General features: G+C 36.5%; 1 protein-coding gene across 1 annotated transcript in view; it reads left to right on the forward strand.

Moving 5' to 3' along the window:
- LRP1B (LDL receptor related protein 1B) overlaps positions 1-27,635 on the forward strand; it is a 1,911,502-nt gene that overhangs the window by 892,869 nt on the left and 990,998 nt on the right. The window contains exon 6 of the mRNA XM_057505633.1: positions 3,306-3,563. Coding sequence (XP_057361616.1) covers positions 3,306-3,563 — 258 coding nt within the window. The remainder of the gene's footprint in view (positions 1-3,305; positions 3,564-27,635) is intronic.

The raw sequence follows: 27,635 nt of genomic DNA on the forward strand, positions 1-27,635 counted from the left end.
CCAGTGCAGGTAGAGACAGATTACTTTCACCAGGCCTATGTCCCCATTCATTATGAAGTAGAAAAAAAGATTTATATCCTTAGCCCCTGAGGATTTTTGTATGTTCTTGTGTTTCAGTGGCTTCCCCCAACCCCAGCCTTTTGTTTTTTTGTCTAAAAAAGGAAACCACAGCTAAACATTAGCATAGACATATGAGTATTACCTCAATAAAGCATATTACAAGTAATGTTGTAAGTATCCTTCCTTCAGAATGTCATTCGAATTTTTAGTCTCCATTATTAAATCAAACCATGTCAGATTATGAAGCATCTGACTTTCTCTTTATAGGTTCTCTGTTTATCTGATGCTTTAAAATTAGTGGTTGATATGTTCTGTATTAAACCCAGTCAACCGATTCATTCAAAAAGCAGCTACAGAAATCAAATAGATTGATTAGTTGTGTCAAGTAAGCATTGCCTGTGTTGACCATTAATTCATTTTTATCTCAGTTTCTCAGGAGAATCTTGGTGCTTCTTCATATTCCAGCCTCTCTCCAAAGAATGTTTATGACATACTTAAATTTACTGGCTTGTAGCTAGTTAAGAAATTATTGTCTCCATCTGGACTTCTCATGAAGCTTGGCAACAAAGAAGCCTCCAATACTGGTTCATTTCTGAATGAGAGGCGGTTTCACTAAAGGTCATTTCAGTTGTCAAATGAAGATAATAAACACTAATATAAACAGTATATCTTTGTTAACCTGATAACACAAATATCTATGACCCCTTCATAAAACCTGAGGAATCTATGACATAACAGGCTTCAGGAGGTCAACTGGGAAGAGCTAGGAGTGTGGAAAAGTAACCAAGTCTGGGTTACTAAATTACAGAATGCCAAGGGCAAGTATTACTTGGTTCAGGATGGCTTTAAGAAATTAGGAGAGAGGCAAACTAGCTAACCAAGCTCAATGTGATCACTTGACAAGATTATGTCAGGCAGAAATAATTCACAATTTTATTGATGCTGCTGAGAAAACTTTACTGTGGAAATAATCATAGCAATTTGGAAACTTCTCTTTTTGTTGGCTTACACTGGGCAGTCCAAGATAAATCTGTTTTTCTGTTGGATAGAAACTGTTGGGCTAATTAGTTTTATAATCTTTGGAAACTTTCGTTGTTTATTTTTGTTTTGTTGCTTTTATTAAGTCAAAACTTTTAGTATTTTTCTAAAGGCAAAGAAGAATCCTATGGCTTGATTAATAGAATTCCTTAGGGAATAAAAATTCAGCTACTCACACAAGGCCTTGGGATGCCATTTTAGAGTTGATGTTTTAAGCCTGTGATGAGACACCATAAATCATCTTCAGCGGAGGCCCCTCATCTCTGAAAGCAACACCAAAGAGCCTGCTATCCTTACTCCCCTCAGAAACGATGAAGACCATTAAATAACACTTTCATACCTTTAGACTCATTTTAATTTATTGGCTATAGTCTATGTACTTGCTCTTGTTCTGCCTTTACAATGCTCACTGTCAGCTTCTTGAATGATCGAATGATGTTTATTAAATTTTCTGAGTAGCCGGTCTTTCTCTGGATTGCATTAATAGGCTAAGAAAACCAAATTATTTTGTAACATTTCATAGAACATATCTAAAGTACTCTCTGCAAGAGTTACACATTTCCATTTTCTTTATTTAGGAAATGTGTATTGAGTGACCACTAGGGTTCCAGGCTTTCTCTAAACGTTACAGATACTGCAGCGAGGCGGAACGATAATAACTCAGAAAGATAAATAAGATACATGCAATGTTTGGTGGTGATAAGTGAAAAATGAAGCAGGAAAGGCATATAGAGAGCATAGGGGTTGCGATTTTTACAAGATAAAGTGGTAAGAGAAGTCCTCACCAGAAAGGTGACATTCAAATAATAACCAAAAGGAGGTGAGCAAGTCAGCCTTTCTGATGTGTGGAAGATGATGATTCCAGAAGGAAGAACCGCTGAGATGGCAGCTTAGCTGGCTTGTTCAAGGAACAGTAAGAAGGATAGTGTGTCTAGAGTGAGAACAAGGGTGAGAGTGGTAAGGAAATGAAGAAAAAGAGGTCAAATAGATAATGAAAATAAAAACCAGGTAGGGCTTTATATGCCCTTATAAAGGTTTGAACTTTTACTCTGATTGGAATGAGAGCCCTTTGAGGAACTGGAACTGGGCAGAAAACTGATATGATCTGCCTTTACATTTTAAAGGCAGCCCTAGCTATCCTGTTGAGATAGAAAAAAGAGGAGGAGGGCATAGAGGAAGCAAAGGAACCAGTTAGAAAGCTATTGTAGTTGTCTGGTTAAGAGATGATGGCCAATTGAAGCAGGACTGTAGTAGTAGTCGTAGTGGTGAACTTCTGATGCATTTGACATCAGACTCAAAGAGATTTATTGACACACTGAATGTAGGCAGAAAAAAAGAAGAGTTGAAGGTTTCCAAATTTTTCCTATCCCCTAATTAGCACAAAAGCTACTTCTGAATATGATTGTTTATATTTAAGCCCTTTCAACACTAATTTTACATGGTATTTTACTGTTACCTATAAATATTAAAGGTTATTGAAATTGTGGTCAATTAGTATATATTTATCAAAACCGTACCAAGTCTAACACAAGGCATTGTTCAAAAGAGTAGTGTTAAACAGGTTCCTTTTACCTCTAGAGTCTTATTTTCCAGACTATTGGAAAGGAATGTGGAAGGAAATGGCTCAGTAATCATAATCTAGTCACTAAGGGAATGTGTGATTGTTTGGCTCCTGGGGTCAGTCAAGTAGACAATGAGGCTTAGGTCGCAGGTACTCTTTGTATGAGCCCATGCACTTTGTGTGTTCTGCTCCAGAGAATCAATTTCTGGCCTTATACATCCACCTCAAAAAAGCATGCCCTTGCTCGCAAGGGAAGCCTGTAAAATTATATGGAAAGGTCAGTCCAGATCCATCATCATTGCTAGGGAAATAACTAGCAGCGCTTCCTTTATTTACCAACAATGAAAGTAAATAACAGCGTCCCACATTTAGACAACACATTATGACTAAGGAAATGAAGAATACAAATGCTCAGTGGACTATGTTTTCCTATAAGAAGTGAACTGAAACACACAGTGAAGCATATATATGAATTATTAATAAATACTTTGTAAGCATTTTTTTGTTTTATTTTAAAGAGGCATTAAAACTACAGGAATAATTTTTCATGAGTAATGTAAATTTTTTTAAACAAATAAACAAAAACAAACAAAAAAAGTAACCTGACTCTCTTTTGCTAAACTTGCTTCCTTCTTTTTTATTCCAGAACCGACAGATAGGCCACCTATGCTGTTAATTGCAAATTCTGAAACAATCGAGGTTTTCTATCTTAATGGAAGCAAAATGGCAACCCTGAGCTCAGTCAATGGAAATGAAATTCATACTCTGGATTTTATTTACAATGAAGATATGATTTGTTGGATTGAATCAAGAGAATCTTCAAATCAGCTCAAATGTATCCAGATAACAAAAACAGGAAGATTAACAGATGAATGGACAATCAATATTCTTCAATCCTTCCACAGTGAGTGTTTAAATGCATGTTATATGCCATCCTTTAAGGGTTTCATTTGCAGATCAGAGATGGGATTCTTAGATTTTCTAGCATTGTTTATGGTTATTAGAAAGCTATATATTCAAATACGTGTTCACTTAATAAATGCATTCACTTCATGTTTTGCATATACATAAATGCAAGTAGAAGCACTGTTTGTGTAAGTAGTAAATTGCAGAGTTTATTTTAATGCTTTCTTGAATATTTATTACAGTGTCACTTAGATAAGAATTGTGAATTTTCACTGAATAAGTCACAATGTGATAGCAAAGGTGGGATTTTTTAAAAAAGCAAGAATCTTAGATGATAATTATAAGCTTATTAACTGTAGTGTTTATTGAAATACCTTAAAAACTATGAGGTTTATGTTAATTGGTAACAACTACCTGTGTTTGTAGACTTTTTCCCTAGCAAATCAGTTTTTATACATCTTCTTCAGAAAGAGTGATTTATGATTTTGATTGATATTGATTTCTCATGCCAGAAATTTACAAAGTAGTAACTGTCCTTTTCTTCCTGCATATTACCATAAACTGAAATCACGTTGTTGCATGTGTGTGCACACACACACATACACACATACACATGTGTTCTGTCTTTCTTTCTTTCTCCTGTTCTCCACTCCTCCCACATAGGAGGATAAACATTAATTTGTGCTTGCCTGGGGAAACAGTATGCATGAGATTTTCAGATGTGTCTGTTTATTTTATGACTTATAGGAAAAAAACTTTCTTTTTCTTAACTGTTAACATAGAAATTGGTAGAAAAATGACGATCAATATATAATCAAGTCAGAAAGGATAAAAAGAGAATGCTGTGATAGAATAAATGTAGTTTTGTATGTAGAATAATCGCATTTTATTGTTTTTAGTATACAGTTAAAGGGATTGGTTATTGATCCGTATTGAACAAGAAAATAATAGAATGTAATGCTTGATAACTATGATTAGTTTAAATCATTGGCAAAAATTATGAAAAATGGAATGTAAATGTATGAGTATATATACCTAAGGGAAGAGAACTGATTAATGAATAGAACTGAAGATCATTTTAACATACATCAAACAATTGACGAAGCCATTTATTACGACAATAGGCCAAAATACCTCATGAAAGCAGTGGATACTGGCTATTTTAGGGACTCTATGGAGAAATAATAACTTATAATAAATAGTAAGTAACAGGTGCTAGTAGCACAAGAACTACCATGTGACTTCAGTATTTGAGACACATTAGCTTAGCTAGACATTGGAAATTATTTGAACGAAAGGCTCTAATTCCTGCTATGTTAGTGAATACCTCAGCTGATCCAAATGTATTTATCACCAGCAAATAGAATATGATCAGTTTAAATAGCTAGAGCATTCACTAAGCTGCCAGTTAAAATGATTTTCCAAGCTTGTTTAAGCAACTTTTTCTCTATATTTAATATGTTCTAATAATGGTAGTAATCCTTTCCTTAACAGGTATTTTTAAAATGCTTTTATTTAGTAAATCTTGGAGTGGTCAAGCAATTGGACATTGAGATATTTATACAAAACTAATTTGTAACTTAGTTTGCATTTGATTTATGGAATAGTTCTTGACAAATCTAAAAAAATAAAGAGACTGACTTTTGTTAGGTAATTCACTGAAATGCTGAAGAGAACATTCATTTTGAACTATAAAAAATAAAAGTAATAGAAATATTTTAATTAGAATAAAGCATTTTTGACCAAGTCAGATTTAAGCTGTGCAATTTCAGTCACTTTAAGAAAAGTGATTGAGAGGCGGAGCCAACATGGCGGCGTGAGTAGGACAGTGGGAATTTCCTCCCAAAAACATATATACTTTTGAAAATACAACAAACACAACTAGCCCTAAAAGAGAGACCAGAAGACGCAGGACAGTGGCCAGACTGCAGCTACACCAGCGAGAACCCAGCGCCTGGTGAAAGGGGTAAGATACAAGCCCCGGCCCGGCGGGACCCGAGCGCCCCTCCCCCCAGCTCCCGGCGGGAGAAGAGCAGGCAGAGCGGGAGGGAGACGGAGCCCAGGACTGCCGAACACCCAGCCCCAGCCATCCGGGCCAGAGTGCAGACACAGTACATGCCCAGGGGGCCCTGGATACTGGGGGAACAGGGAGTAAGACCTCTGAGCGGGTGCCGAAGCTGATGCCCCTGTGACAAAGAAAAGCGGGGGCTTTTTGAAAGTCTTAAAGGGACAGGGATTTAAAAGCTTGACGGAAACAACCCAAGTCACAGTAGAGCAGCTGGAAATTACAGGGAAAACGAGGTGCACTAACCCCCTGGACAACAGCTCTGAGACCCCTCACGGAGGTAAACAGTCAAGCAGCCCCCCCCATCCATTACCCCACCGGGCGCTGCGAAAGCAGAGAAGCAGCTTGAGACAAATTCCACCCACAGAAAGGGAAATTTCTCCCTTCCGGCCAGGCAAGACACAAAGACCCAGTCTACACGCAATTACCCAACACAAGCCACTAGGGGTCGCAGTTGTCCCAGTAAAGAAAGGCCAGTAGCAAGTGAAAATTTTGTCCCTCCCAGCTGACAGTCAATAGCACCTGTCAACATGAAAAGGCAAAAAAATATGATCCAGACAAGACTAACCCAGACAGCTTTGGCATCTGCTACATCTTCTCCTGAGAAGGAATCTGGAGAGATAGATTTAGCCAGTCTTCCTGAAAAAGAATTCAAAACAGAAGTCATAACCATGCTGATGGACTTGCAGAGAAATATGCAAGAACTAAGGAAGGAGAATTCAGAAATAAAATAAGCTCTGGAAGGACTTCAAAACAGAATGGATGAGATGCAAGAGACCATTAATGGACTAGAAAACAGAGAACAGGAACGCAGAGAAGCTGATGCAGAGAGAGATAAAAGGATCTCCAGGAATGAAAGAATTTTAAGAGAGCTGAGTGACCAAACGAAAAGGAACAATATAAGAATTATAGGTATTCCAGAAGACATAGAGAGAGAAAAGGGGATAGAAAATGTAATTGCTGAAAACTTCCCCAAACTAGGGGAAGAAATGGCCTCTCAGACCACAGAGGTACACAGAACTCCCATGACAAGGGATCCAAGGAGGGCAACACCAAGACACATAATAATTAAAATGGCAAAGATCAAAGACAAGGACAAAGTATTAAAGGCAGCCAGAAAAAAAAGGTTACCTACAAAGGAAAACCCATCAGGCTATCATCAGACTTCTCAACAGAAACCCTACAGGCCAGAAGAGAATGGCATGATATACTTAATGCAATGAAACAGAAGGGCCTCGAACCAAGACTACTGTATCCAGCACTAATATCATTTAAATATGAAGGAGGGATTAAACAATTCCCAGACAAGCAAAAGTTGAGGGAATTTGCCTCCCACAAACCACCTCTACAGGGCATCCTACAGGGACTGCTCTAGATGAGAGCACTCCTAAAAAGAGCACACAACAAAACACCCAACATATGAAGAAGGGAGGAGGAGGAATAAGAAGGGAGAGAAATAAAGAATCATCAGACTGTGTTTATAATAGCTCAACAAGCGAGTTAAGTTAGACAATAAGATAGTAAAGAAGCTAACCTAAACCTTTGGTAACCACAAACATAAATCCTGCAATGGCAATAAATTCATACCTTTCAATAATCACCCTAAATGTAAATGGACTGAATGCACCAATCAAAAGACACAGAGTAATAGAATGGATAAAAAAGCAAGATCCATCCATATGCTGCTTACAAGAGACTCACCTCAAACCCAAAGACGCGCACAGACTTAAAGTCAAGGGATGGAAAAAGATATTTCAAGCAAAGAACAGAGAGAAGAAAGCAGGTGTTGCAATTCTGGTATCAGACAAAACAGACTTCAAAATAAAGAAAGTAACAAAAGACAAAGAAGGACATTACATAATGATAAAGGGCTCAGTCCATCAAGAGGATATAACCATTATAAATATATATGCACCCAATACAGGAGCACCAACATACCTGAAACAAATATTAACAGAACTAAAGGAGGAAATAGAATGCAATGCATTCATTCTAGGAGACTTCAACACACCACTCACTCCAAAGGACAGATCCACCAGACAGAAAATAAGTAAGGACACAGAGGCACTGAACAACACACTAGAACAGATGGACCTAATAGACATCTACAGAACTCTGCATCCAAATGCAACAGGATACACATTCTTCTCAAGTGCACATGGAACATTCTCCAGAATAGACCACATACTAGGACACAAAAAGAGCCTCAGTAAATTCCAAAATATTGAAACCCTACCAACCAACTTTTCAGACCACAAAGGCATTAAACTAGAAATAAACTATTCAAAGAAAGCAAAAAGGCTCACAAACACATGGAGGCTAAACAACACGCTCCTAAATAATCAATGGATCAATGACCAAATCAAAATGGAGATCCAGCAATATATGGAAACAAATGACAACAACAACACTGAGCCCCAACTTCTATGGGACACAGCAAAAGCAGTCTTAAGAGGAAAGTATATAGCAATCCAAGCATATTTAAAAAAGGAAGAGCAAACCCAAATGAACGGTCTAATGTCACAATTATCGAAATTGGAAAAAGAAGAACAAATGAGGCCTAAGGTCAGCAGAAGGAGGGACATAATAAAGATCAGAGAAGAAATAAATAAAATTGAGAAGAATAAAACAATAGCAAAAATCAATGAAACCAAGAGCTGGTTCTTCGAGAAAATAAACAAAATAGATAAGCCTCTAGCCAGACTTATTAAGAGGAAAAGAGAGTCAACACAAATCAACAGTATCAGAAAAGAGAAAGGAAAAATCACGACGGACCCCACAGAAATACAAAGAATTATTAGAGACTACTATGAAAACCTATACGCTAACAATCTGGGAAACCTAGGAGAAATGGAAAACTTCCTAGAAAAATACAACCTTCCAAGACTGACCCAGAAAGAAACAGAAAATCTAAACAGACCAATTACCAGCAACGAAATTGAAGCGGTAATCAAAAAACTACCAAAGAACAAAACCCCCGGGCCAGATGGATTTACCTCGGAATTTAATCAGACATACAGGGAAGACATAATACCCATTCTCCTTAAAGTTTTCCAAGAAATAGAAGAGGAGGGGATACTCCCAAACTCATTCTATGAAGCTAACATCACCCTAATACCAAAACCAGGCAAAAACCCCACCAAAAAAGAAAACTACAGACCAATATCCCTGATGAATGTAGACGCAAAAATACTCAACAAAATTTTAGCAAAACGAATTCAAAAATACATCAAAACCATCGTACACCATGACCAAGTGGGATTCATCCCAGGGATGCAAGGATGGCACAACATTCGAAAGTCCATCAACATCATCCACCACATCAACAAAAAGAAAGACAAAAACCACATGATCATCTCCGTAGATGCTGAAAAAGCATTTGACAAAGTTCAACATCCATTCATGATAAAAACTCTCAGCAAAATGGGAATAGAGGGCAAGTACCTCAACATAATAAAGGCCATCGATGAAAAACCCACAGCCAACATTATATTGAACAGCGAGAAGCTGAAAGCATTTCCGCTGAGATCTGGAACTAGACAGGGATGCCCACTCTCCCCACTGTTATTTAACATAGTACTGGAGGTCCTAGCCACGGCAATCAGACAAGACAAAAAAATACAAGGAATTCAGATTGGCAAAGAAGAAGTTAAACTGTCACTATTTGCAGATGATATGATACTGTACATAAAAAACCCTAAAGACTCCACCCCAGAACTTCTAGAACTGATATCGGAATACAGCAAAGTTGCAGGATACAAAATCAACACACAGAAATCTGTGGCTTTCCTATATACCATCAATGAACCAACAGAAAGAGAAATCAGGAAAACAACTCCATTCACAATTGCATCAAAAAAAATAAAATACCTAGGAATAAACCTAATCAAAGAAGTGAAAGACTTATATTCTGAAAACTGCAAGTCCCTCTTAAAAGAAATTAAAGGGGACACTAACAGATGGAAACGCATCCCATGCTCGTGGCTAGGAAGAATTAATATCGTCAAAATGGCCATCCTGCCCAAAGCAATATACAGATTTGATGCAATCCCTATGAAACTACCAGCAACATTCTTCAATGAACTGGAACAAATAATTCAAAAATTCATATGGAAACACCAAAGACCCCGAATAGCCAAAGCAATCCTGAGAAAGAAGAAAAAAGTAGGGGGGATCTCACTCCCCAACTTCAAGCTCTACTATAAAGCCATAGTAATCAAGACAATTTGGTACTGGCACAAGAGCAGAGCCACAGACCAATGGAACAGACTAGAGAATCCAGACATTAACCCAGACATATATGGTCAATTAATATTTGATAAAGGAGCCATGGACATACAATGGGGAAATGACAGTCTCTTCAACAGATGGTGCTGGCAAAACTGGACAGCTACATGTAGGAGAATGAAACTGGACCATTGTCTAACCCAAATACGAAAGTAAACTCAAAATGGATCAAAGACCTGAATGTAAGTCATGAAACCATTAAACTCTTGGAAGAAAACATAGGCAAAAACCTCTTAGACATAAACATGAGTGACCTCTTCTTGAACATATCTCCCTGGGCAAGGAAAACAACATCAAAAATGAACAAGTGGGACTATATTAAGCTGAAAAGCTTCTGTACAGCAAAAGACACCATCAATAGAACAAAAAGGAACCCTACAGTATGGGAGAATATCTTTGAAAATGACACATCCGATAAAGGCTTGACGTCCAGAATATATAAAGAGCTCACACGCCTCAACAAACAAAAAACAAATAATCCAATTAAAAAATGGGCAAAGGAACTGAACAGACGGTTCTCCAAAAAAGAAATACAGATGGCCAACAGACACATGAAAAGATGCTCCACATCGCTAATTATCAGAGAAATGCAAAGTAAAACTACAATGAGGTATCACCTCACACCACTAAGGATGGCTGCCATCCAGAGGACAAAAAACAACAAGTGTTATCGAGGCTGTGGAGAAAGGGGAACCCTCCTACACTGCTGGTGGGAATGTAAACTTGTTCAACCATTGTGGAAAGCAGTATGGAGGTACTTCAAAATGCTCAAAACAGACATACCATTTGACCCAGGAATTGCACTCCTAGGAATTTACCCTAAGAATACAGCAATCAAGTATGAGAAAGACCAGTGCTCCCCTATGTTTATTGCAGCACTATTTACAATAGCCAAGAATTGGAAGCAACCTAAATGTCCATCGATAGATGAATGGATAAAGAAGAGGTGGTACATATACACAATGGAATACTACTCAGCCATAAGAAAAGGGCAAATCCTACCATTTGAGGCAACATGGATGGAGCTGGAGGGTATTATGCTCAGTGAAACAAGCCAAGTGGAGAAAGAAAAATACCAAATGATTTCACTCATCTGTGGAATATAAGAACAAAGGAAAAACTGAAGGAACAAAACAGCAACAGAATCACAGAACTCAAGAATGGACTAACAGGTACCAAAGGGAAAGGGACTGGGGAGGATGGGTGGGTAGGGAGGGATAAGGGGGCCAGAAAAAGAGGGGTATTAAGATTAGCATCCATAGCGGGGTGGGAGAAAGGGGAGGGCTGTACAACACAGAGAAGACAAGTAGTGATTCTACAACAGTTTGCTACGCTGATGGACAGTGACTGTAAAGGAGTATATAGGGGTGACCTGGTATAGGGGAGAGCCTAGTAAACAAAGTATTTGTCATGTAAGTGTAGATTAATGATTAAAAAAAAAAAAAAAGCAGTTCCTATCTGGTACCTCCAATGAGTTCTACACAATGATATAAAGGGCATATAAAAGTGTAGGCAAAGGGTCTGTTTGTGTTTATACAGAGGATCAAAGCCTAATTTGGCTACCCCAAAAATGAACTAAGATACAATATGAAAAAGAACTTCCAACATCAGCACTCTCGGGAAGACTCATGACAGAAGATGATCAGCAAAAAAAAAAACTCCAACAAAGATCCACGCACTGTCACAGGTGTAGATGCACTCGTCCCACCAGTTCCTGGAATTGCCATGGGAATGATGAAGGAGATATCTAAGCTGGCTTGTGCATACAGTAAAACAACAAATTTGACTGGATCTATACTGTTGGAACTCAACCAAGAATTAGGAGAAGTGCAAATTGTAGCACTCCAAAATCTTACAACCACAGACTATTTATCGTTAAAAGAACATATGGGATATGAACAGTCCCCAGGAATGGGTTGTTCTAATTTATCTGAATTCTCTCAGACTGTTTAAGTTCAGTCGGACAATATCCACCATATCATAGATAAGTTTTCACAAATGCCTAAGGTGCCTAACTGGTTTTCTTGGTTTCACTGGAGATGGCTGGTAATTACAGGTATGCTTTGGTTAGGTAACTATATTCCTATTATGTTACTGTGTGTGCACAATTTAATTAGTAGTTTAAAACCTATCCATGCTGAAGTTACTCTACAAGAAGATATGTCAAAGAAATAATCAATCTTCCCAGGTTTTCTTCTGCCTGCTACTTCTATAGCTTTTCTTCTTCCAACCTAATCACAACCTTTAAATAGAACTCGTGCCACATGGCGAATTTACCGAGTATCATAATTCTTCCAAGTGCTAAAGACACCTCAAGACAAATGCTGGGCATAGAAGCCACAGGGCATAAATACGCAAAGAAGTAAAAAGCTAACCTTTTCAAACAATAAGGCTTCTCTCTCACTTACCAACTTAACATTTCCCTGTATGGCCCTGGAAGATGACTGGTTAGCCAGAGACGGGTAAGATTCCTCAAGGGAGGAACAACCTAAGACAGGCACAGTCGCAGGGGGCCATCTGGTGAGAAAATGGGGAGCAGCAGAGGTGAGGCTTAGAACCTCCCCCCTTATGTTCTGAGAGAAATCTTCTGCATACGTGGATGTTTTATTGCCCTTGTCTAGCTTGGATTAACACATAGTCTACAGGCACACACCTGATCATCTACATTTGCTCTCTTACAACACTAAACTCTGTTTTCTACCTTTATCTCGTATCTACCTACCACTTCAGCATTTTATTAAAAATAATAATAATAGAGAAATGTGGTATCCACATATAAATCAAGTTTAAAAATCTAATGAATATTCATATTTGAACTGTTTATAGTTCATAATGCATGAACAAAACCGAAAGCTTCTGTGATGACTGCCCTTGCACTGTTCACCATGTAACTTATTCACTATGTAAGAATTTGTACTCCATGTAAGAATTTGTTCATTATGCATCAGAAGATTGGAGACTGACGAAAATTAGGCTTGGGGTGGATTAATGATTGTGCATTGAGTATTGACCCCCCTATACAGAAATTTATTGTTGTTATCAACTATTTGATCAATAAATATGAGAGATGCCCTCACAAAAAAAAAAAAATATATATATATATATATATAAACACACTTCCAATTGTAAAATAAATAAGTAACCGGGATGTAATGTATAGCATAAGGAATATAGTCAAAATATTGTAACAACTTGGTATGGTGATAGCTGGTACCTAGAATTATCATGTATATAAATGTTGAATCACTGTGTTGTACACCTGAAACTAATGTAATGTAATACTGTTGTCAACTACCCTTCAATAAAAAAAAAAAAAAAAGTGATTGAATGTGTGGAAATAATTTAATCATGGGAGTGGGACAGAGAGGTGTGAGCAGGGCTGGGCTCCTCTATGATTGCTTATAAGCCATATGTATTTTTATCACCATGTTGAAGAACAGCTGCCATTAATGTGATGGCTCTGCATTTACCATGACAACTTGTGAGTTGATAACGATGTTTGAATATTCCTGCATGGATAATTACATAAAAACTCTATTGTACCATATAAGTTAAAATGATGAACTGATGAGACTATGCCTAAATATGTCACTCTCCACTATTCCAGAGATCATGTTATTAGCTTCCCCTTCCCCATTATTTTTAGATGGTTTTCTCTGAATTTACCAGAAGAAAACATTCATTTTTTGAAAAAATATATATAATTTTTCAAATGATTACTATGAGGAGGAAACTGAGTCATTACAGGCCAAACTGACTTGCATTTAAAAATTGCAAAATAAAGTATTAATAAATATTAATAAAATATTAATAAATATTTTATTGCAATATTAAAATTGTTATTGTATATCTCTTCTCTTTAGATAACCACCACATCTCTGTGGACTAAGCAGGAGAGATATGGCCTTCCTGTTTTATAACAGACAAAATTTTAATGACAGGATTCAGATGTGTTAAGCAATACTGAATGGCTAAAAAAAAGGCAGAGATAGGGTATCTCAAGTCTATGTTCTTTCTTTTATAATAGAAAGGCAAATACTGGTCTTTTCAAAGAACGTCCCAAATCTATCAAATAATAGTATCCATAACTTAGTGAATTTGCTAAATGACTATATGCGGTAAAGGGACATTATTATTCCCCTTATGCTGGAGGGAAAATTGAGACATGGAGAAACTAAGTAACAGCACACAAGAACTGGCTACAGGTTTGAGTTGGGTCACACTCCACAGCTTTTCTAAATACTACTGCCCTGGTGGGTTTCAGCTTTTGTTTTTCACTTTAGTGAGCCAAAGGTTAGATATACTAATGCTAATAACGGTGATTCCCAAAGACGGTCTCTAAATAGGAAAGAGGTGTAAGAATCTGGGAAGGGAGGTGGACAAGTTGTGAGTTGTGGAAGTCTGTGTCATTTGAAAAGGCCCATCAGATGATTCTGACATGGCTGCCTTGAGAGGCCTCCCTTCAGCATTAAGAATCCTAAGCAATATTGTGAGGCAATGAAGAATACTATTCTCAATAAACCATATTAACTGAGGAATACTGGGGGAAATGTGAAGACTATATTTCTTATCAAATCTTACTCTCATTTTTAAAGAAACCTGATATTTATTATCTAGCATTTTTGCCTGAAAGTTGCAGACTGAAGAAAATTTTGAAAGTAGGTGTTTCATAAGCAAAATTGGTTCTCCAATAAAGTATTCACAGAAAGCACATTTGCAACAACTAATTATTTCTCAAAATTTTTCTTGCAGAGTACTGTGGTAGGAACACAGATCCAAAACCAACAAAAATGATAAGATTCACAAAAGTAGTGAATTTCCAGCTATTTCCTCAAGATAAAATACACAGAATATTTTCTGTATTAATCCTTTATTCAGGAACATTATTCAAGGCCATATTGTTCCCTGTCAGGTGGACAGTACATACTTCCATTCTGTTTCTATGTGATTTTTTAGCATTCTGCAAAATTTGAGTATCACTTGTAGGATTCTAATATGGACTTGGCCATATTGTCGTGATCCATTCATGAGCTTATCTCCAGTTGAGCAGAATATGGCTAGCCAAAACAAAAAAGGACTGCTCCGTCATAGACTTTACTTCGGTGTTTTTCATATTTCTGTCAGTCTTACCTCATTTTCCTTTTGAACCTCTGCTAGATCCATTAAATTAAATCCTTGGTTGGGTAATTTTTGGGTTCTGACACTTTACCTCTGTCTTTTATCAGTCACTTTACCTCTGTCTTTTATCAGTCATACTTCTTTCCCTTGAGTAGCAATTCTTTAATAATCACATAATATTAATAAATACATTACTGAATGTTTATTTTGTACATTAATAATTCTACAAATACGCCTCATTGCCTTCACAAAAATGATATGATATACATGTTGTTTATAATTGTCAGTTTATAGATGTAAAGAATGAGTTGAATAAGTGAATTTTTTTAAGTTAATAAGAAACCATTACCTCTTGGTCTCAATAGATACTAAGCACTGCCTTTCTTGATTGTGAAATACACCCTATTTTCTTTAGTGCAGTCTAGAGATTTCATAGATTTCACTGCTTTACAAGCATTCTCCTTCAAGGTAGGGCTGGACAAAAATGTCCAGGCTGTGTCCTTCTTACAAATATAAGCATAATCTTGGGAGAAAATAATCTACCTGTAACAGTTGAAATATTAGTCCCTAATGTGAGCTCATACTGAGTGTGCACTTTAGAAAATGATTTTGGAACTTCACAGCGACACCTTAACATTACATAATGTCACATGTGATATAAAGATCATCACAGAATCGTTGCATACCTTATTTATAAGGCATACACTTGAATATTGGATTTTTATGAACTTTCCTCTATAATTATTTTTCTCTACCTGATTGGTAAAAAGTCATTCACATTGTTTTAATTTGCCTTTTTATGATTACTAACAAGGTTGTGCATGTCAATGTAGAGTTATATGTCCATTTTGATCTCTATAATTCTTGTTAGAGTGATCATGATGCTCTATTACTTAAAACAAAAATCATTTAGTAGCTTCCCATTTATCTCAGGATAAAATGAAACTTCATCATCTGACTTTTCCATAGGCAGCTGACCTACCTTCCCTCTCTCCACTCATAAAACCCCATGTTCTGCCTAAAAAATAGTACCTATAATTCCTTTAATGCACTTTCTTTTCTCATTTCCATTTATGTTTATATATGTTGCTTCTTCACCATGGAACATAGGCTCCCATTTCCTATGACCAATCATCTCTTATTCATTCTTTAAGATCTCATATCCTTACCAAAAGTTTTCCAGTTGAGTTTAGCATCTCTTTCTATGTGATCCTAGGACATAATAGCTCAAGTGCATTATATTTCAATTTTTTACCTATTAGTTTGCTAAATAAAAGGTGAGTCCTTCAAATTTAGGATATCAGTAAAGGGTGAAGAGTTGAGAATTAGAAGGAACAATGTTGCAGTCAACTTCTGGAGAGAATGTGACAGATCAGTACCAGAGACATTTAGGAAACCAGTCTGCATGATGGCTAAGTAAGATATGGTCTGTCTCTGGGTTAACAGTTTCATGTTTCTGAGATACTGGGTTTGCTCAATGACTGATAGCTTTTATTTGGGCCAATCTCTGCCTACCTGGGTGTGTGCCTATAGATTTATTTAAGGACCTAACTTCAGTGACCATAGGAACAACTTCATCTAAACCTTCTTGAGTCTCCCCACTTCCAAGGCTGTTAGAATTAGATACTATAATAGAGCCAAAGCTATTGAAATAGAGGTCGGTTTTTAGTGCAGAGATCAAACAGAGCAACACAGTGTGCACTGTTTCAGTCTTCTCCTTCTCTTGGTCTAATAGACTTATTCTTAGGCAGGAAGTTCTGCTCTTAAATTTGGGTTCTTGAATGTGTAAAATGGTGGGTATGCTTCCCCTCTCAATCCTGTATGTTTCCTAATTATCAAGACTCCAGAAGAACTTTTGTGGAAGAAGTAAGGGGCAAGGTCCAGATGTTCTTTGTTATCTCTCAACCTCTGAGAAGCCTTGTCAGCTCCTTATACCCAGAAATTTTTGCTTTTATTCTTTACTAGAGATGAAATATGTTCAACTATTAATCAGTTCTGGTTCTAACATTCCAATAGAAAAGTTGAGGAATTGGACAACTTCTAATTGAGGAGAACTGAAAAAAGAAATGGTGATGACCAACCTTATCCTGTAAATTCATGAGATTTTCTTTTTAAAGAATATTTTATGATCTAGCTTTCCTACTCCACCACACCCACAAAAAGTTTTTATGTTTGTTTGTTTTGCTGTTTGGACTCCAGGCTTTTGGCCAGCCTACCTTGTGGAGGTCTAAATCTTACACAACAGTATTGGCCGCAGTAACTGGTTTTATTTTATTCCCTAAGAAACATCTGTGTAGGTTCCAAAGCCCATCCTCCATGAGGATATTATAACTCTTTATTCCTAGAGATACATTTTTTTATTTACTGCTGTTTTATCGTACTCTTTATACTTCTTAAAGCTTCTCATCATCTACTTTTCATATTTATATGGAAACATAAAAATGACTTTTTCTGAGACATGCCTGCTCTGTGTGTGTGTGTGTGTGTGTGTGTGTTGTTTGTTATGTGTATCGCTAGTTAATATAATACATTCATACTGGGATCTGATATTTTAGCAAAATGATCAGGCTATCACTTGAGAGCTAAAAAGAAAAGAAGAGGCAAAAAGTTAAAATTACCAGACATGTTGATCTGAGGACACAGTTCCACATAACCTTCAGAAATCCCTTCTTAATACCATATGCTTAATGTTCTAGGCATTGGTGTTCAGTTATTCCTTAATTATTTTTTTCCTGTTTGCTCATGATGGATGATCTTTTTTGTTATATATATATATTTTTATTAAGGTATTTTTTATATACACTCTTATGAAGGTTTCACATGAAAAACAATGTGGTAACTTTTCAACTGTAAGAAAGAAACAAATCCTACCATTTGCAGCAACATGAATGGAGCTGAAGAGTATTATGCTTAGTGAAATAAGCCAGGCAAAGAACGACAAGCACCAAATGATTTCCCTCATCTGTGGAGTATAACAACAAAGCAAAACTGAAGGAACAAAACAGCAGCAGACTCACAAACTCCAAGAAGGGTATAGCGGTTATTTCTTAATTTTTACATGAACATTAGATAACTTTATACTCTGAGGTAACTTATTCTGATATACAAGCAGTCACTGCCATAAAAGGCCATCTTGAATGCCTACTTAAAAAGAAAAAGGACCAAAACAAAGACAAAAACAAAAAAACTCTCAGCACTCTCTTCTTCTATAAATTTATCTTTATTGTTAATTCAGTTACAAGGCTACAAAGAACTCAACTGCTATTTTATTGTCATTTGACAGCATGCTTGAAACTCACTAAAGCAGAGATTAGAGATGCACTAAAATTCAGATGTTCAAATTCATTTTTTTTCTATGAATTGGTAAAATATATGTGACATAAATACCAGACACAGACTTATTCCCCTACAAATTTTGCTTGATTGTGTATAGAACTTTTAAATAATTATTCTTATAGTATTTTTATCTAGATTCACATGTCTGCTTCTTTCATTAGTGGATTTTAATAATCAGTATGGGAATCTCTAGATAATCCCATCATGGTGCCATTTACTAGGCAGAATATAATATTTGACAGGTTTTCTTTATCTACCAATCTGACACTTGGAAGGTAATATGCTATTTTCATCATGAATAAATCAGGAAATATATTCAAAATCTATGATGCTAATTACTGAAATTGGTGTTTCTGTCTTGATAAATTTTATATTGATAGAAGAAAGAAGGAAGTGAGAGGAGAGAAAAGCAAAGGGAATAAATAAATTAATTTTTTGGCAGATAGCCTAGTTAAAATAATTTATGATGTAATATCTATTTGATAAATTTTATTTTTTCTATTTAAACTGTAACTGTTTATTTTCATTCTGCATTGTCTTAAGGAATTTATAATATGCTCAAGTAAAGTGGGCATATCTTTTCCTCATATTCCATGACCACTAGAAGATTATAATAGTATAGACACAGTTACAAGATCTTAGGATCTTATCAAATGTAAACACAATGAGCATAAGGAGCCCAATTAAACAAGGTAATAAAACTGTCATGTAGCAGTTGAGTTTTTAATTAAGATTCTTAGTTCTTTATTTTAATTTTTTTCATGATATAACATCTCATGACTTAGAGATTTGTTTTGACACTGGTTTATATTTCCTTCACCACAATATTTGGGGTGGGTTGATGTGGTCCTAGCTCTGTCATTAAGTAGCTATGTGACCTTACACAAATCATTTTGAAACTAAAGAACTTACATAATTGCTGAGATCCCTCCCATATCTAAGCATATACTTTCCCCTTCCATTCCCTTGTATCTGCTTTTTTTTATAATCTGTTGTATGCCTACGTTTGTGTGTGTGTATGTGGTAGGGGGGATACTTGTCTTTTCTCTTCATTTATTCCTTCTTATTTTTTGCCCACCTAATAATTCACAATAGGTATACCTTAATCCTTGTATAATACTATTTCCTCAAATATGTTTTCTGGGACATAAGTTCTACAAGACATTTTTAGAGAAGTGATTTTGTGGTCAAATGAGTTTAGGAAATTTCACATGCTTTATAAATCATTGATGATTTGTATGTACAACAGCATGTTAAAGATTGTGAGAAGCCCTTCAGCAAAGTACCTGTTTTGTTTAGCCCAGAATTCCCTTAATTTGTTTAAGTACTTAACACTTTATTGTTATTTTCATGGGTGTGTCTGAGTGTGTTTCTATTAGCACTTATTTCTAAGGATATGATATGAGTGTATATATGTGTCTAATATGTATTAGCATACCAAATATCTAGGGGTTTATGTTATCCACTTTGAGAAATCTTGTTTAAAGGTGTTAGGAAGAATCATTCAGATTGGATCCTGTAAGGTTGAAGGCACTGGGGGGAGGGGTGAGCACATCAGACACTGAGGACATGCCAAAGTCCCCGGCTGCTGCCCCCTCCCAACCTGAAAAATGTTCCTTAGGTTAGCCAATCCTCATGCCACTGTAAATCTAAGCTCTGCCTCCCCCTACCTTCTTTAAAAACTCGCTGCCTGTCTACTTTCACGTGACTTGCCCAGCCTGTGACAACCAGGCTGCAGAACCTCACCCGGGGGCATTCAAATAAATTACCTGGCCCTTTGTTGCCTCTCTTTGCCTGCTTATTTTGGCTAGAATTTATCTTACAGATCCTATTACTTATTCATATATTTTTATATTTACTCTCTCTGTGGCTAAACCCAGAAGAGCTCTGTATACAAGGAGATACAGAGACTGACTGGAACAACAGTCAGGCTACTTTGAGTTTGTACAGAGAGGGTTATAAGATCCATGTGCCACATGCCCTGAGATTGTGGTAATGAAACCAAGTCTGTTTTACAATTGGAGCCTATAGGAACTAGATATGAAATAAAGATTTAAATATATGTGAAATTCATTCCAGGAAAGGGCCTAGATTAAAAGACAATTTGTGATTGAAGATGGTAGCAAAGAGTGTATTGTAGAACTTAGAAATGTAGCCAGTGTCAAATAACTTTCAATTTAATTGTAACAATTTTTCCATGAGTTAGATAAAGAGCATGGTGACAGAACTTTTTATGGTAGAAGATCAATGTCAAATGATATGATATAGATGGTGAAGAATTTTTAAAACTGTGTAATATGAGTATAGATTTTAAAAAGATATATCATGTAGAGAACACATTCACAGTTACTCCATTTGTCAAAAAGTAGAATTCTACAGTGTAGCCTTGATAATTTTCTAAGCATCTCATAAAATTTAGGCTTAAATCTCAGGTCTATGGAATTCCCTTTTTTTTGATTCTGTGCTCTTCAAATAGCTTTCAGATCTGTATTTTCAGATACCATAAATCTAGGAAGGGATTTGTTAGGACAGTGCCTCTTAGTAATTGTGTCACTGGAGTATCCTATCAGTAGTTGTAAATTAACAAATTAATATTTTGGTTGATTAATTAGTCACTTGGGAGTCTGGAAAGCATGAAATAATTCTCCAAAGTCTGATAATCCTTTGGTGAACAACTCAAATAGAGTTCATTAAATTGTAAATTGTAAATCTAATGATTAAATCTGTGCTTAAAATAGTCTGTTAGTCTTTTTCATCTTAATGACATTTGCCTAATGAAGTTACATAAGTCATCTTAGTAACTAAGTCTAAAGCAATTTAATCTCCCTGTTTTAAGGTGTTATTAAAGATTATGTATCTATCTATCTATATAAACTATAATTATTCAGTCCTGTTTCCCTCAAAAAAAGCAGGGAATTATATTTCCAAAACAAAATAGTAGAGAAAGCACTATGTTCTCCCAATCAACAATCAGGCTAATTTCCCAATAAATGCATAATTTAAAATGAGCACCTGAAATGTGCTGGAGTGTGTTGTTAATCTTAAAGTCTTCACACACAAAAGTAACATTTCTATAACCAAAGGAGCTTCTGTTTTAATTATTTTGTTGTTCAGAGATACCATTTTGCCTACTGAAAATAACAGCAGTAACAAAAAATTTATACTTTTCTCTGTGGCTCGATAAAAAGTCCTGATTATCTGAATTGGTAAGAATAATTGATTACCTATATGAAGTATCTCATTTACTTATGAGAGCAGTAAAACCAGTATAGAAACTGATGATTTTACTATGTTTAACTATTCTTTAAGAATTAAGGAAAATCATTTTTCCTGTGGAGGTGGCTTGCTGGTAGTGGGGGGGTTGTATGACTAGTTCCCCATCTCACATTATTTTTATTTAAAGTATGAAACAGTGGGATTTCTACAATTTCATTATCTTTCCTTGGAATCATCAGTTTACTTAAGTAAATACTCCCATACTCTCTCCAAGGTACCCCATTAGGCTAGGTGTATTATTTGTCTCCTCTCAAGTGATTTCAGGAAATCTTCAAGTATTTCATCTTTCTTCATGTGCATTTAAAAAAAGGGACATGTCTGGCAGGAAGAAAGATGGCATCTTTGAATTCCACTGACATACACATGCAAGTTTTGAAAATAAATGTTCTTTTTATTGTTTGCCTTTTGTTATCTCAAAGACAGGTATTCTCTTGTCTCTGCAGTTCTCAATAGGAGCCACTTTCAGTTAAAATTTTTAAAAAGACATTTAAAAATGAAACATAACTTTCCTTTAACCTTTTCTTTATCAGATGTACATTTTACTCTGTTTCCGAGCTTTGAGGATTTGATCTCTAAAAATAATATAACTGAGTAAATTAGAACTATCATAGGTATCTCCACAAAACTTTTGAACTTAAAAGAGTGAATTATGGGTAGATTAAAGATGGTGGTGTGAGAGGTGAGAAAGTGGCCTCCTCACAAAACCACATATAATATGAAAATATAGTTAACATGACTAATACTAAAAGGGCAACAGGAAAGATGGCTGCAGCAGACTCCATGCACCTTGAGCAAAGAGCAGACCTCACAAAACAGGGTAATGCTCAAAAACAATGATCCAGCGGGACCCAAGCACTTACTCCACCCCAGCTTAGTGGCTGGAGGAAGAGAAATGGAGCAGGAAAGGGGTGGAATGCTATAACTGCTGAAAACCCAGCCCCAGAGGTCTGTTCTGGGAGCACAAACCTACATTGCATGGTACTCTGGAAATTAGTGACGTTGGAAATCTAAAACAGGTGGAATACTTGGATAGACTGAGATTCCAGCCACTTGTGGAAAACAGGGATCCATATCTGGCTGCTTTGGGAGAGCAGGCTGAGAGACTTCCTAACAGTGGGAGGGCTGCTAAAGGGGCAAGGATTGCACAGAACTTGCTGCTAAGGAGAAAGCACAAGTGGACAAAATAGTCCAGGAACACTCTGCTCAGCAGGTTGGGAATTTTCAGGAGCTTCAGGTGCTCCATCCCCCTGGCTGGCTCCACAGCTCCCAGGGCCCCACCGTGATACACCCTCTGCTGTACCCTCCTTCCAGCCAGCCAGTACTGGCTCACAAACTGGCAGACCCTGACCTGGCATCAGGCCAGCCAGAGGGAAGCCTGCCTATAGCAGCTACAAACAAAAGGCATAGAGGTTTACACCTGTGTGCTCTGCCCACTGGTTCTGGCAGTGGAGACAGGCACAGCAGCTGGGAAGCAGGAAACAGGTGTTCACTCCCAAAAAGCACCAGCGCCACTCCCCTGCAACCCCTGACATCACTCCAGGGGCTAAGCAGCCTCAGAGAGTAGAGCTTCTGGACACTAGAGGGTGCCACATACAAATATGAAATGTCAAAGGAACCTGGTTCAAACCAAAATCCCACAAACACAAGAAAAAGGGCCAGGTGAAACTGAACTCATTAATCTTCCTGAAAGAGATTTCAAATAAACATCATACACCTGCTCATGGAGGTACATACAGAAAAATATTCAAGAACTCAGGGATGAATTCAGGATGGAGATTCAATCATTAAGAAATTCAATATCTAAAATGAAACATACAATGGAGGGATTTAAAGCAGATTAGATGTAGTAGAGGAGATGGTAAATGGAATAGAAATTAAAGAAGAGGAGTACAAAGAAACAGAGGCACAGAGGAAAAAGGATCTCTAGGAATAAAACAATATTGAGAGAACTGTGTGACCAATCCAAATGGAACAATATTTGATAGTATAGGGGTACCAGAAGAAGAAGAGAAGAGAGAGAAAAAGGGATAGAATGTGTTTGAGGAGGTAATTGCTGAAACGTTCCCCAGTCTTGGGGAGGGAATAGTCTCTCAGGCCATGGAGGAGCACAAATCTCCCAAAACAAGGGACCCAACAAAGACAACACCAAGACATATAATAATTAAAATGGCAAAGTTCAAGGATAAGGACAGACTTTTAAAAGCAGCCAGAGAGAGAAAGAAAAGATCATATACAAAGGAGAACCCATCAGGCTATTATTAAATTTCCCAGTAGAAACCTTACAGGCCATAAGGGAGTGGCATGATATATTTAATGCAATGAAGAAGGACCTCGAACCAAGTATACTCTACCCAGAAAGACTCTCATTTAAATTTGAAGGAGGGATAAAACAATTTCAGATAAGCAAAAGCTGAGATAAGTTACCTCCCACAAGCTCTCGCTACAGTGTATTATGAAGAGACTGCTATAGATGGAAGTGTTCCTAAGGCTAAATAGCTGTCACCAGAAGAAATAAAACCACAGTAAAGAAAGTAGAATGATTAATTACTAGGCAGACACAAAATCAAATCAACTACATCCAAAGTCAGTCACAAAGAGTATGGAATATGATACCTAACATATAAAGAATGAAGGAGGAAGAAAAAGAAGAAAAAAAAAGAATCTTCAGGTTGTGTTTGTAATAGCATACTAAGGGAGCTAAATTAGACTGTGAGATAGTAAAGGTATTACTCTTAAACCTTTGGTAACCACAAATCTAAAGCCTGCGATAGCAATAAGTACATACTTATCAACAATTACCTTAAATGTAAATTGTCTGAATGCACCAATCAAAGGACATAGAGTCACTGAATGGATAAAAAAACAAGACCGATCTATATTATGCCTACAAGAGATTCACTTCAAAGGCAAAGACATAAACAGACTAAAAGTGAAGGGATGGAAAAAGATATTTCATGCAACTAATAGGGAGAAAAAGCAGGAGTTGCAGTACTTGTATCACACAAAATAGACTTCAAAATAAAGAAAGTCACAAGAGACAAAGAAGGACATGATATTATGATAAAGGGGTCATTCCAACAAGAGGGTATAATTATTATAAATATCAATGCACCCAACCCAGGAGCACCTACATATGTGAAACAAACACTAACAGAATTAAAGGGGGAAATAGAATGCAATGCCCTACTCACCCTAAGTGAATCCAAACCCTACTCACTCCAAAGGACAGATCAACCAGACAGAAAATAAGTAAGGAGACAGAGGTACTGAACAACACATTAGAACTGTTGGAATTAATAGACATCTGCAGAACTCTCCACTCAAAAGCAGCAGGTTACACATTCTTCTCAGGTGCAAATGGAACATTTTCAAGAATAGATCATGTATTAGGCTACCAAAATTGCCTCAGTAAATTCAAAATGATTCAAATTTTACCAACCAGCTTTTCAGAATACAAAGGTATAAAAATAGAAAAAAAATTACACAAAGAAATGAAAAAGCCAACAAACAATGGAGGCTTAATAACATGCTCCTAAATAATCAATGGATCAATGGCCAAATAAAAACAGAAATCAAGCCATATATGGATACAAATGACAACATTAAATCAGTACCACAAAATCTGTGGGATGCAGCGAAGGCCGTGCTAAGAGGAAAATATATTGCAATACATGCTTACCTCAGGAAAGAAGAACAATCCCATATGAGCAGTCTAAACTGACAATTAATGAAACTAGAGATAGAAGAACAAATGAGACCCAAAATCAGAAGAAGGGGAGACATAATAGCAATTAGAGCAAAATAAATAAAATCAAGAAGAATGAAACAACAGAAAGAATCAATGGAAGCAGGAGCTGGTTCTTCAAGAAAATAATGATGATAGATATACCCCTAGCCAGACTTATCGGGAAAAAAAGGGAGTCTACTCACATAAACAGAATCAGAAATGAGAAAAGAAAAATCACTACGGACACCACAGAAATACAAAGAATTATTAGAGAATACTATGAAGAATTACATGTTAAGAAAGTGGAAAACCTAGAAGAAATGGACAACTTTCTAGAAAAATACAACCTCCCATGGTTGGCCCAGGAGGAAGCAGAAAATTGGAACAGAACAATTACCAGCAAGGAAAGTGAATTGGTAATCAAAATACTACCTAAGTACAAAACTCCTGAACCAGATGGCTTCACCACTGAATTTTATCAAACATTTAGTGAAGACCTATACCCATCCTCCCTAAAGTTTTCCAAAAATTAGTGGAGGATGGAATACCTCCAAACTCATTCTATGAGGCTAGCATCACTGTAATACTAAAACCAAAAAAAGACACCACATAAAAGAAAATTACACATCTATATCCCTGATGAACCTAGGTACAAAGATCCTTACCAGGATACTGGTGATCTGAATTCAAAAATACTTCAAAAAGATCATCAGTCATGATCAAGTAGGATTTATTTATTCCAGGAAGCAAGGATGGTATAATATTAGAAAATCCATCAACGTCATCCACCACATCAACAAAAAGAACAAAAAACACATGATCATCTTTACAGATGCTGAAAAAGCATTTAACAAAATTCAACATCAATTCATGATAAAAACTCTCAACAAAATGGGTATAGAGGGCAAGTACCTCAACATGGTAAAGGCCATATATGAGAAACCCACAGCCAACATCATACTTAACAGCTAGAAGCTGAAAGCTTTTCCTTTAAGATTGGAAACAAGACAAGGATGCCCACTCTCCTCACTTCTATTCAACATAGTACTGGAGGTCTTCGCCATGGCAATCAGACAACACAAAGAAAAGGCATCCAGATTGGTAAGGAAGAAGTTAAACTGTCACTGTTTGCAGATGACATGATATTGTGCATAAAATACCCTAAAGTATCTACTCCCAAACTATTAGATCTATTATCTGAATTCATCAAAGTTGCAGGATACAAAATTAATACACAGAAATCTGTTGCATTCCTTTACACTAATGACAAACTAGCAGAAAGAGAAATCAGGAAAACAATTCCACTCACAATTGCATCAAAAAGAATAAAATACCTAGGAATAAACCTAAGCAAAGAAGTGAAAGATATATACCCTAAAAACCAGAAGACACTCATGAGAAAAATTAAAGAAGATACTAATATATGGAAACACATCCCATGTTAATGGATAAGAATAATTAATATTGTCAAAGTGACCATCCTGCCTAAAGCAATCTACAGATTCAATGCAATCCCTATAAAAATACCAACAGCATTCTTCAACAAACTAGAGCAAGTAGTTCTAAAATTCATATGGAAGCACAAAGGATCCAAAGTAGCCAAAGCAATCCTCAGTAGGAAGAATAAAGCTGGGGGGACTATGTTCCCAACCTCAAGCTCTACTACAAAGCCACAATAATCAAGACAGTTTGGTACTGGCACAAGAACAGACCCATAGATCAATGGAACAGACAAAAGAGCTCAGATATAAACCCAAGCATATATGGTCAATTAATATATGATAAAAGAGCCATGGATATACAATGGGGAAATGACAGCCTCTTCAACAGCTGGTGTTGGCAAAACTGGACAGCTACATGCAAAAGAATGAAACTGGATTATTATCTAACCCCATACACAAAAGTGAGCTTGAAGTGGATCAAAGACTTTAATGTAAGTCATGAAACCGTTAAACTCTTAGAAGAAAACATAGGCAAAACTCTCTTAAATATAAACATGAGCAACTTTTTCCTGAACACATGTCCCCAGGCAAGGGAAACAAAAACAAAAATGAACAAATGTGACTACATCAAGCTAAAAAGCTTCTTTATGGCAAAGGACACCATCAGTAGAACAAAAAGGCATCCTACAGTATGGGAGAATATATTTGTAAACAGCATATCTGACAATGGGTTAACATTCAATATATATAAACAACTCACACACCTCAACATCCAAAGAACAAATACCCTGATTAAAAAATTTGTGGAGGATATGAACA

Source organism: Manis pentadactyla, chromosome 8 (genome assembly GCF_030020395.1).
Source record: "Manis pentadactyla isolate mManPen7 chromosome 8, mManPen7.hap1, whole genome shotgun sequence".
In the NCBI taxonomy this organism is placed as follows: domain Eukaryota; kingdom Metazoa; phylum Chordata; class Mammalia; order Pholidota; family Manidae; genus Manis; species Manis pentadactyla.